General features: G+C 47.4%; 1 protein-coding gene across 4 annotated transcripts in view; it reads left to right on the top strand.

The window, feature by feature from the left end:
• POLE (DNA polymerase epsilon, catalytic subunit) overlaps positions 1–12,328 on the top strand; it is a 48,003-nt gene that overhangs the window by 4,227 nt on the left and 31,448 nt on the right. For all 4 annotated transcript variants that reach the window (XR_010749394.1, XM_066371260.1, XM_066371261.1 and 1 more), the window contains exons 7-20: positions 2,455–2,596; positions 2,708–2,788; positions 3,494–3,601; positions 3,903–4,013; positions 4,276–4,361; positions 4,620–4,739; positions 5,425–5,557; positions 5,653–5,766; positions 5,854–6,066; positions 6,254–6,361; positions 10,982–11,110; positions 11,186–11,288; positions 11,376–11,522; positions 11,814–11,959. Coding sequence is in view for 3 of the 4 variants with exons in the window: in XM_066371260.1 (XP_066227357.1) it covers positions 2,455–2,596; positions 2,708–2,788; positions 3,494–3,601; positions 3,903–4,013; positions 4,276–4,361; positions 4,620–4,739; positions 5,425–5,557; positions 5,653–5,766; positions 5,854–6,066; positions 6,254–6,361; positions 10,982–11,110; positions 11,186–11,288; positions 11,376–11,522; positions 11,814–11,959 (1,741 nt within the window). In the remaining variant the exon portion in view is untranslated. The remainder of the gene's footprint in view (positions 1–2,454; positions 2,597–2,707; positions 2,789–3,493; positions 3,602–3,902; positions 4,014–4,275; positions 4,362–4,619; positions 4,740–5,424; positions 5,558–5,652; positions 5,767–5,853; positions 6,067–6,253; positions 6,362–10,981; positions 11,111–11,185; positions 11,289–11,375; positions 11,523–11,813; positions 11,960–12,328) is intronic.

Below are 12,328 nucleotides of genomic sequence, written 5' to 3'. Positions count from 1 at the left end.
TTCAGTAGAATTTCTAATTTTTTTAATTTACTGCTTTTAGGAAGAGAGAGAGAAAGAGAAACGTTGATTTGTTGTTTCACTTATTTATGAATTCACTGGTTGATTCTTGTACGTGCCCTGACCGGGAATCAAACCCACAACCTTGTCCATTGGGAGGATGCTTCAACCAACAGAGCTATCTGGCCAGGGCCTTTAGTATAATTTCTTTTCTTTTTTTTTTTTTTTACTACAGAGACAGAGAGTCAGAAAGAAGGATAGACAGGGACAGATAGGAACGGAGAGATGAGAAGTATCAATCATTAGTTTTTCATTGCAACACCTTAACTGTTCATTGATTGCTTTCTCATACGTGCCTTGACCACGGGCCTTCAGCAGACCGAGTAACCCCTTGCTCAAGCTGGTGAGCTTTTGCTCAAACCGGATGAGCTCACGCTCAAGCTGGCAACTCGGGGTCTTGAACCTGGGTCTTCCGCATCCCAGTCTGACGCTCTATTCACTGCGCCACCGCCCGGTCAGGCTTTAATAGAATTTCTTATGTGCTCCATTTATGTTAAATAAGTTGTGGTTTCCCATGTTGTATTTTACTTTCTATTTTAGCTGTCCCTCTTTTCTTACATGGGGTGGGTTTGTTGCTCTAAAATTGAGTTGCTGTAACACTAAAGACATTTTAGATTCTAATTCCACCCCCTTAACAATCTTTTCATGGTTTATGGCAATTGTTAAGCTGTCTACACATTTTATTAAGTGCCTCCGTTTACATAGCACGTGTTCTCCATAGAAGCTTGGATATTATACGGAGAAATTTAATATAGGACATCAAACACTGTTCACAAATGTTTAGACAACAATAATAGAGCAGGGTAAGAGATTAAGAAGGTGAAATCTTGGCAAACTAAAATTTGTGTTGACTTTCGAAAAATTAATCGTATCTTCTGACAGAAGATCAATTTGGAACACTAAATATTTTGCAAACACCTCTCCCCCACCCCAACCCATTAGTGGCCCATAAATTACTTTTCAGAATATTACAAGGTGTAAACAGACTAAGTTTTCAAAATCCCGAGTCACTCTAAAACTCATTGTCTGTCTTTTCCCCCCCTTAATTGTTCATTCAGTATTCCGAAGCTTACTGGACTAATACTAGGGTGAATATTCTTTTTTTTTTTTTTTTTTTTTATTTATTTTTTTTACAGAGACAGAGAGAGTCAGAGAGAAGGATAGATAGGGACAGACAGGAACGGAGAGAGATGAGAAGCATCAATTATCAGTTTTTCATTGTGGCACTTTAGTTGTTCATTGATTGCTTTCTCATCATATGTGCCTTGACCGTGGGGCTACAGCAGACAGTAACCCCTTGCTCAAGCCAGCGACCTTGGGTCCAAGCTGGTGAGCTTTTTGCTCAAACCAGATGAGCCTGCGCTCAAGCTGGTGACCTCAGAGTCTTGAACCTGGGTCCTCCTCATCCCAGTCCGACGCTCTAACCACTGTGCCACCGCCTGGTCAGGCTGGAGTGAATATTCTATTGACAATAATTTCTTGCTTGAATATGGTAGGAATAACAATGATACAGAAATATAATGCTCACAAAAGTTAGGGGATACTTCAAAATGAATATGAATGACAAAATATTCCCTAATTTTTGTGAGCAGTATAGTTACCATTTACCTGTCTCTTGACCTTGCCGAGAGCCTTGTGATTGTTACCACACAACACTCCCTGAGTGGGCCTGTTATTGTCACTCTGGTTTTCTTTTTCTTTTTTTTTTTTTTGTATTTCTCAGAAGCTGGAAACGGGGAGAGACAGACTCCCGCATGCGCCCGACCGGGATCCACCCGGCACGCCCACCAGGGGGCGATGCTCTGCCCATCTGGGGCGTCGCTCTGTCGCGACCAGAGCCACTCTAGCGCCTGGGGCAGAGGCCAAGGAGCCATCCCCAGCGCCCGGGCCATCTTTGCTCCAATGGAGCCTCGGCTGCGGGAGGGGAAGAGAGAGACAGAGAGGAAGGAGAGGGGGAGGGGTGGAGAAGCAGATGGGCGCCTCCTGTGTGCCCTGGTCGGGAATCGAACCCGGAACTTCTGCACGCCATGCCGACGCTCTACCTCTGAGCCAACCAGCCAGGGCCGTCACCCTGGTTTTCTTGAAGAATAGTTTCAATGAGGGCAGGTCACACTTGTAGATGTGCCTCCCAAGTAAGGATTTTCCTTCTTTATTCTTTTAATTAGGGTGTAACCTACATCCTATAACGTGTGCATGTCATAAGTTTACACTGAATTTTCTTGTATCTGGCCTGCTGCTCAGTTAGGAAGTCATCCAAGATCACCCTTAAGAAGGGCCTGTCCTGGTCCTCTGAGCCACCTTAATTTAAATTTTGTGTTTACTCTGTGTGGGCTTTTGTTCCCCCTCCACAGCCCCTCATGAAGTGTAGTTGAATAAGCTGCTCTCTCTGTTTTTCAGTGTTCTGCAAGGGGGCAGTGTGATTATGGACGAAGAGGAAACCTCTAAGAAGATTGCCGACCAACTGGATAACGTTGTGGACATGCGAGAGTACGACGTGCCCTATCACATCCGCCTCTCCATCGACCTGAAGATCCATGTGGTGAGTGGTGTGGCTTATGGGTGCTGCTCGAGAGCTGGAGGTGGGATTGAAGGGTAAAACCATGGAGAAACAGACTCGGAGCTCTTTAGTTAACGGCTGCACGTCCCACAGGCTCACTGGTACAACGTCAGACATCGAGGAAGCACCTTGCCAGTGGAGATCACTCGTCGGGATGACCTCGTTGAACGGCCTGTAAGTGCTGCTTCCATTTCCTCCAGCCCAAGTTTCCCACTAGTTTTTGGAGAGGTCTAATTGAGTGCTGAAATGTGAATTTGATTCAAAGGTTTGTTTGCTTCTTTTTCCTAAATACCTTCTGAAAAGAATTATGAAGTCATCATTTTTCTGATCTTTTTCTGACCCACAACTATAATTTCATTTGTGCCTGTGCATCCTTAGGTGATGTGGTGTTTGAGTTGGGCTGGATCTGAGCGTTTCGGGGACCATCCCAGTTTCCGTTTGGGAAGTTGTAGTGAATGATATAGTAGAAAGTGGGTTCATAACAGGAAAGCCCGGATTCAGGGACAGCTTCATGATCTTGGGGAGCCTGTACTATTTTCTCATTTTCAAGATGAAGATGTTGACTCTGAACCACAGTCTTGTGTCATGGTTGTAACGCTGTCAAAATGAGGTCATGCGTTTTAAAGAGCTTCGAGACTCAGGTGTTGTACAATTCTAGGCTTTTCCTACAATCTACCCTTAATTCGTAGGTGTTGAGTTGTCATTCCACCTGTGAATTATGGTATTCTTGTTGGCCAGTCAGCCTCAAGATGCCTGTTCACTCTTTTTGGGAACCTTTCCCTGTGGCAGATCAACTCTTAGTTTTAGCAGCAGGAGGTGAAGAGCAGCTGATTGTGGGTGTGGTTTGTGGCTGATTCATGTTACATTTTGTCCCTCTAGGACCCTGTGGTTTTGGCATTTGACATTGAGACCACCAAACTACCCCTCAAATTTCCTGATGCAGAGACTGACCAGATTATGATGATTTCCTATATGATTGATGGCCAGGTAAGCAGTACCTTTTGGGGTGTGACCTTGTCCCCAAACCATAACAGTATCTACTCCACAACTAGTATTCTCTTGGGTGAATAATGAATGAGTAGAGTCCAAGAAAGTGAATAAGCAAGCTGTTTTGACACTCAGCCATGTTCCTACCTTCTGATGGAAATCTGAGACTCTCAGGGTGTGGGGAAGCTGAGTGCCCTCCAGTTGATGCTGAGGTTGTTGTAGTCGGAGTTTCTGGGCCGTGTGCTGAGGGGTGTGCCTCAGCGTTGTGTCTAACCCACGCAACTGCTGGTAAACTTTCCAGGGCTACCTCATCACCAACAGGGAGATCGTTGCAGAGGACATTGAGGACTTTGAGTTCACCCCTAAGCCAGAGTATGAAGGGCCTTTCTGTGTCTTCAATGAACCCGATGAGGTACAGAGGTATTGCTGGGAAGCTGCCAGTACTGTAGTGGGACAGGAAGAAGGCATGTGGAGCCTTGGCATGCCTACAGTCAGAATAGCAGCTTCTGGGCTCTGTTCTTTGACGTGGTCCTTGTTCACATGCAGGCTCTGGTGGGGGCAGAAATAAAGGACTGCCATGAGGTTGCTTTTCCAGTACTTTGGGAGAAGTACTTGGAAGTAGCTTGAGGAAGAGGAAAAGCAACCTTCTGAGTGCAGTGATTTATTGAATTCAGGTTCATCTAATCCAGAGATGGTTTGAACATGTCCAGGAGACCAAACCCACTATCATGGTGACCTACAATGGAGACTTTTTTGACTGGTGAGTCTAATGTCTGACTTGTGAGTAACTAGAAAGTATTTGGGTAGGTACTTTACATGATATAATGGATATGCTTAATGGTACTAAACTGTGTGTGAGAAATGGTGTCAATGAAGAAAATTGGGAGGAGTGGCGTTTGAGGAGTTGACGTGAGGAGCTCCGGTGTTGGTGCAGTGTCCCATGGGGGCAGTCTTTCCTGTCCCTAAGGAGATTAGAGACTAGCCTCCCATGTGGTTATCAACCCTCTCTCATGTCTAGGCCGTTTGTGGAGGCTAGAGCAGCAGTCCACGGGCTGAGCATGTACCAGGAAATCGGATTCCAGAAGGACAGCCAGGGCGAGTATAAGGCACCCCAGTGCATCCACATGGACTGTCTCAGGTAGTTCCCACAACTGACCTCTGGAGGAAGTTAAGATGGGCACAGGGTCGAGGGGCATGGGGTGTCCTTGTGTGTGTTGCTTTGCTAACTGGATCATGTGCAGAGGGGTGGTACATTTTACAATGGGTCCTGAGGGCAGTGGTGTAGTGAACATAACTGGTGCCCAGGGCACGACACTTTATTGGCGCCCCCCTCTCCTTCTACTACGCTTTTCTTGTTTGTCTTGGAGACCATTTGGCGCCCCTCTGCGAGTGGCGCCCGGGGCATGATAGACCCCCTTCTCCCCCTTCACTATGCTACTGCCTGAGGGGGGAGGAGAGCAGGGCAGTCCCCAACAGCAATGACAGGACAAGCTGCAGGAGGGTCTGGGAGAGGCCTGGGGTGTGGGTTCCTGCCCACCTTCTATTTCTCCCTGAGGATGAAGGAAGGTTTGGGGGCCTGAGGCTGTGATCTAGCATCTCCTGTGTTTGTAAGTGTGTCTGTGAAACTAACAGGATCCAGGTGAATGGTTTTCACAAGGGGCCTGTGCTGTGTGGGGTCTCAATGCAGATCTTGAGGGTACCTATTAGGTCTCTGCATTTTGCTGTGTGTGTGTGTGTGTGTGTGTGTTTAGCTTTGTTGCCTCTTCACAGGTTCTTAAACTTGTCTCAGAATCACCTCTGGCCTTTGCTCCCCTTCTTTCCAGGTGGGTGAAGAGGGATAGCTACCTTCCTGTGGGCAGCCACAACCTCAAAGCAGCCGCCAAAGCCAAGCTGGGCTACGACCCTGTGGAGCTGGACCCTGAGGACATGTGCCGGATGGCCACTGAGCAGCCCCAGGTTCATGTGCTGTGCTGACTCTGGGGTTTGGGTTTTGAGAGGGATTAGTATCTCAAGACGTGTCGTTGCCCTTATCTCTCTTGTTTTCTCCTCAGACTCTGGCCACTTACTCAGTGTCAGATGCTGTGGCCACGTACTACCTGTACATGAAGTATGTCCACCCCTTTATATTTGCCCTGTGCACCATCATCCCCATGGAACCTGATGAGGTCAGTGCCTCTCCTGGTCTTGGGCAGCTGATGCAGACGTGGCTATGGCATTTTGTGTGTGGGTTCAAGCCTGTTGTTTCCCTTTAGGTGCTGCGGAAGGGATCTGGGACACTGTGCGAGGCCTTGCTGATGGTGCAGGCCTTCCATGCCAACATCATCTTCCCCAACAAGCAGGAGCAGGAGTTCAACAAACTGACCGACGATGGCCATGTGCTGGATGCCGAGACTTATGTGGGCGGCCACGTGGAGGCCCTAGAGTCAGGCGTATTCCGCAGTGACATCCCCTGCCGGTTCAGGATGGTGCGCCCCTCCTGGGTCTCCCGGGGCTTAGTGGCACCCATAGCCACAGGGGCTGAAGTGAGGCCCTCACTGGGCATCCTTTGGCCTGCTCTGGTCCAGGACAGTGCAGCATCCCACCTGAGGTAGGTTGATTGGTGCCAGAGCATTTTCCCATCTAATCTGTGTCCTTCTTGGTCATTTGTACTAGAATCCTGCCGCCTTCAACTTTCTGCTGCAGCGGGTAGAGAAGACCATGCGTCACGCCATCGAGGAAGAAGAAAAGGTGCCTATGGAGCAGGTCACCAACTTCCAAGAGGTAACACTCCAGAAGGGGAGAAAGTGTTCATGTGTACTGCCTTGTAGACTGCTTTTTTTCAGTTGTGTGCGTATTATGCACCTACTGCATTCTGGTGCTTGGGCACTGAGTGGGGTGGGAGACTTTCACAGGCTCTGGGAACATGGTGTTGGGTCTCGTGCCTAGATCATTTGGACTGTGTAGGCAGTGAGGGGTCATTGGAGTCTTTCCGTTTATTTCCTTGTTAAGGAGACTTAAAATGATGACAGTAATTTCTAGGAATTACAGAGTACAATATAGTGACTGTAAAATTCATCAAATACAAATCAAAAGTTTCATGTACCGTGTGTCACCTGACTGGAGACCCCAGGCACCTCCCCCTGTTCTGGTCCTGGTCCCTCTGACAAAACATGTCCCAGGTCTCTTGGGCTCTGCAGTAAGCACTGCAGCGTGTTTACTGATTCCTATGGGGGGAGTTTGACCAGTTTTAGAATTCAATTTAAAAAACACCTTGTAGCAGATTCAGTAGGCCAAACTCAAACAAGAATATGAGCACATTTTCTACAAATTACGAAGATTTGCTACAGCTCTCACTTACTTTGGGAGCTCCCAGTGAGCCACCCTGGAAAGAAGAGAGTCTAGGTGTAATGACAGATGTGTTAAAGATCACCTTATAGCCCTGGTCGGGTAGCTCAGTTGGCTAGAAGGTCCTCCTGACATGCCCAGGTTACTGATATGATCCTTGGTCAGGACACATAGAAGAATCAACCTGTGATAGCATAAATGAGTGGAAGAACAGATCAATGTTTTGCTTTTTTTCTCTCTCTCTTCCTTCCTTCCTCTCTCTAAAATTAATAAATGAAAAGAATTTTAAGCCTGACCAGGTGATAGCACAGTGGATAGAGTGAGTGTTGGCCTGGGAAACTGAGGACCGAGGTTTGAAACCTCGAGGTCACCAGCTTGAGCGTGAGATTATGGACATGACCCCATGGTCGCTGGCTTAAGCAAGAAGTCACTGGCTCAGCTTGAGCCCCCGGTCAAGACACACATGAGAAAGCAATCAATGAACTAAAGTGCTTCAACTATAAGTTGATGCTTCTCATCTCTCTCCCTTGCTCTCCCTCCCACTCTCTCTCTCTCCCCTCCCCACCCCCAATAAAATAATTTTTTTTAAAAGACACCTTACAAGGGATAAAGGTGCACCTTCAAGTCTGGGAAATCATGAAATGAGTGAGGAGAGCTGATTAGAGGGACTCAAGGCACCTTAGAGAACTAAATTATATAATACTACTAGGTTAACTCTTTAAAGGAGTTCTCTAATTTTGAGTTGCATTTCTTAACTACAAAATGAACTTACCAAGTACACATTTACCAGATGTTCTGGTTTAACTACAGGTTACGTTTTGGGGAGTAAATGAAAATACGTGACCATCAGAAGCCTTTTTAGCATTATCTCCATGTAATTTTTTTTTTTTTTTTTTTGTGACAGGAAGAGAGTCAGAGAGGGACAGATATGGACAGACAGGAAGGGGGAGAGATGAGAAGCATCAGTTTTTCATTGTGGCACCTTATTGTTCACTGATTGCTTTCTCACATGTGCCTAGACTGGGGGGCGCCAGCAGACCGAGTGACCCCTTTCTCTATCCAGAGACCTTGGGCTCAAGCTGGTGAGTCCTGCTCAAACCAGATGAGCCCGCGCTCAAGCTGTTGACCTTGGGGTCTCGAACCTGGGTCCTCAGCATCCCAGTCCAACGCTCTATCCACTGTGCCACCGCCTGTCAGGCTCCATGTAATTTCAGTGATAATTTTTGTTAGGGCAATACTTTTAGTTCTAGAAGCTCTTGGTTCTTTTTCAAATGAGCTCTGTTTACTTATTAATGTAAAAAGTGCGCTCTTTCTGTGTTTTACATGTTTGGTGTCTTGTATTTTTTTTTATAAATAAATTTTTATTTTAATGGGATGACATCAATAAATCAGGGTACATATATTCAAAGAAAACATTTCCAGGTTATCTTGTCATTTAGTTCTATTGCATACCCATCACCCAAAGAGAGATCGTCCTCCATTACCCTCTATCCAGTTTTCTTTGTACCCCTCCCCCTCCCCCTCCCCCTCCTTCCCTCCCCCCACCTCCCGTAACCACCACACTCCTGTCCATGTCTCTTAGTCTCGCTTTTATGTCCCACCAATGTATGGAATCCTGCAGTTCTTGTTTTTTTCTGATTCACTTATTTCACTCCGCATTATGTTATCAAGATTCCACCATTCTGCTGTAAGTGATCCGATGTCATCATTTCTTCTAGCTGAATAGTATACCATGGTGTATATGTGCCCCATCTTCTTTATCCAGTCTTCTATTTTTTTTACAGTGAGTAAAAGCCTTTAAGCAAACTCTTGGCCAATACAGCAAGAATCCATAAAAGAGTAGTGTCCTTAACATGTTCACCAAGTCCAAGTTGGCCCCATCACCATACCAAATCCCTGAAAAATGCAACCCAACCACAGTTCAGTCTGTTAGGAGCTGTCACAGGGAGCAGGAGTCCAGGAAAAGTCCACATCCAGGAAAAGTCTGCATGGCACTGGAATTGTTGTCACCATTCTACACTTTGCAGCTCATGTCCAAGTCCCAGTGACTGCTGCTTCTAGCTGGTAATGATTCAGGTAGACTGGAAAAGCCATTTGTAGCATGCGTGGATATGGAGCTTCTGTTCTCCTCTGCCTGGAGAGATGAGACCAGGGTGCTTTTCCCTGGAGCTCTGCAACTGTGGCATGGTAAAGAGAACCTTGGGATACCCTAAGCTGGGTGGCAAAGGTAGATTCATAATAGAAGTTGGCAAAAGGGGGAAAGAGAGCTCTAAATTAGGAGTAGGTCCCAGCCTGAAATATGAGTGGGGCATTGAGGTAGGAGGGACAAAGGAAACACTATATATTAAGCAAAGCCGAAGAAAATAGGACTATCAACACCCACAACAGAGATCTTTGAGGGAAGAATAAAAAAACCTGACTATTCAGGCAAAACATAGTTAAGTGGCCCTTGTGCGAATGAGATCAGTTTACCTGCTTCTTGGAAGAAATACCCTAGGCTTGTCCACAGTGTCGTAGATGGGGCCGACGGCCCTGGGCACCTTCAGCCTTCAGTGGCAAACCCCAGCTTTCTGGGCAAGGTTAGGTCATAGGTGACTGGAGCAGGGCTGGAAGAGACTGAACCCTCCCTTAGAGGAGTGAGGGGGAAGCCTACCTTCCAGTGTCCCTGTTTCCTCACAGCAGAGGCATGTAAGCCTGGCAGGCTAGCTCAATGACCTTCCTTTCCACTATTGAAACAGGACCTATTTTTCTTTTTCTTTTTTTTTTTTTAAAGAGTTTATTCATTTTAGAGAGGAGAGAAAGAGAGAGGGGGGGAAGGGAAGAGCAGGAAGCATCAACTCCCATATGTGCCTTGACCAGGCAAACCCAGGGTTTTGAACCAGTGACCTCAGCATTCCAGGTCAACTCTTTTTTTTTTTTTTTTTTTTTTTTGCTATTTTCTGAAGCTGGAAACAGGGAGAGACAGTCAGACAGACTCCCGCATGCGCGCGACCGGGATCCACCCGGCACGCCCACCAGGGGCGATGCTCTGCCCACCATGGGGCGATGCTCTGCCCATCCTGGGCGTCGCCATGTTGCGACCAGAGCCACTCTAGCGCCTGAGGCAGAGGCCAAGGAGCCATCCCCAGCGCCCGGGCCATCTTTGCTCCAATGGAGCCTTGGCTGCGGGAGGGGAAGAGAGAGACAGAGAGGAAGGTGCGGCGGAGGGGTGGAGAAGCAAATGGGCGCTTCTCCCGTGTGCCCTGGCCGGGAATCGAACCCGGGTCCTCCGCACGCTAGGCCGACGCTCTACCGCTGAGCCAACCAGCCAGGGCTCCAGGTCAACTCTTTATCTGCTGTGCCACCACAGGTCAGGCCTATTTTTCTTTTTAATTTACTTACTTTAGTTTATTTTTAAGAGAGAGAAACATTGATCTGTTCTGCATGTGCCCTGACCAGCGATCACACCCATAATCTGCATATCAGGAGATGCTCTAACCAACAGAGCTATTTGGCCAGGGCAGGTTTTTCCATGTTTTTCTGTTTTTGTTTTAGTGTGGTGGGGGGATATTGAGCTGTTCCTGTATGTGCCCTGATTGGGGATTGAACCAGCAACCTTTGAGCTCTCTGGCCATGACATGTATCTTGTACTTTTCTTTTTCTTTTTTTTTTTTTTCTTTTTTTTTTTAATTTATTCATTTAAAAGAGAGAGAGGGGGTAGGGGTAGGAAGCATCAACTCCCGTATGTGCCTCGACTGGGCAAGCCTAGGGTTTCAAACTGGTGACCTCAGCATTCCAGGTACATGCTTTATCCATTGTGTCACCACAGGTCAGGCACTATTTTTTTTTTAACATTCATTTTAGAGAGGAGAGAGAGTGTGTGTGAGAGACGGAGGTGGGGGGGAGCTGGAAGCATCAACTCCCATATGTGATTTGATAAGACAAGGGCAGGGTTTTGAACCGGTGACCTCAGCACTCCAGGTCCCTGCTTTATCCACTGGGCCACCACAGGTCAGGCTATAATCTCCAGTTTCTATCTTGGTTACCAGCCTCCACCTTCTTCCTCTTTCTCTGTAGGTGTGTGATCAGATTAAGACCAAGCTTACCTCCTTGAAAGATGTTCCTAATCGAATCGAGTGTCCTCTTATCTACCACCTAGATGTGGGGGCCATGTACCCAAACATCATCCTGACGAACCGCCTACAGGTAAGACAAGTTCCTGCATCAGGATGGAGTTCTTTCTGTGTAACCCCTAATTGTTCCCTCCCATCCCCTGTGCAGCCCTCTGCCATGGTGGACGAGGCTACCTGTGCGGCCTGTGACTTCAACAAGCCTGGGGCAAACTGCCAGAGGAAGATGGCATGGCAGTGGAGGGGCGAGTTCAGTGAGTGCTTGCCTAGGTGGGGGACACTCAACGGGAAGCTGATGGGCTGCTCTCTGTCACAGACTTTTCTCCTGTCACCTTTCCTAGTGCCGGCCAGTCGCAGTGAGTACCATCGGATCCAGCACCAGCTGGAGTCAGAGAAATTCCCTCCGTTGACCCCCGAGGGCCCGGCACGCGCCTTTCACGAGCTGTCCCGTGAGGAGCAGGCTAAATATGAGAAGAGGAGGCTGGCAGGTGAGCAGCCTCAACCACTTTGGGGCCTTTATTGGGCTGTGCTGGTACAGCATGGCCCAAGTTCAGTTAAACCAGTCGTGGAAACACATCACAGTGATCAGCTTCTGTAGGCTCCCTTTCTTCATTTCTCCTTCAACAAGTGCTCAGGTGCTCTCTTTCCCATGGTCTCAGCATGTTTGGCCTGCTCATACTGGGGCTGACCACATATCTTTGTTGGCCTCTGTTGCATCCTGGCTTCCTTTGCCTGTCTCCCATGTGGAGTCTCAGTGCTCCCCTTTTCTTGTGCTTCAGATTACTGCCGCAAGGCATATAAGAAGATCCATGTGACCAAGGTGGAAGAGCGCCTCACTACCATCTGCCAGCGGGAGAACTCTTTCTACGTGGACACTGTGCGTGCCTTCCGGGACAGACGCTATGAGTTCAAAGGTCTCCACAAGGTGGGTCTTACTTTTCTCAGATGCAGACCCTTGCTAGGTGTTGTGTGGACAGTGGTGTATATATAAATACCTCACTTTCCTGCTTTTGGTTCTTTAGTGTGCATTCTCAGTGAATTGCTGGATCAGACAGTGATGGTGTTTTTAATTTGGGGGGAACCACTAGACCAGTGGTAGTCAACCTGGTCCCTACTGCCCACTAGTGGGCATTCCACTTTCATGGTGGGCGGTAGCGGGGCAACCAAAGTGTAAATAAAAAGATAGGTTTAACTATAGTAAGTTGTTTTATAAAGATTTATTCTGTCAAACTTAGCGAAAATCTGACATAAAGTACTTGGTAAGTAATTATTATTATATGCTTTAACTTGCTGT

The sequence above is a fragment of the Saccopteryx leptura genome, chromosome 2 (genome assembly GCF_036850995.1).
Source record: "Saccopteryx leptura isolate mSacLep1 chromosome 2, mSacLep1_pri_phased_curated, whole genome shotgun sequence".
NCBI lineage: Eukaryota > Metazoa > Chordata > Mammalia > Chiroptera > Emballonuridae > Saccopteryx > Saccopteryx leptura.
The sequence above is the reverse complement of the archived record's forward strand: the minus strand, read 5'-3'. Positions and strand labels throughout refer to the sequence as shown.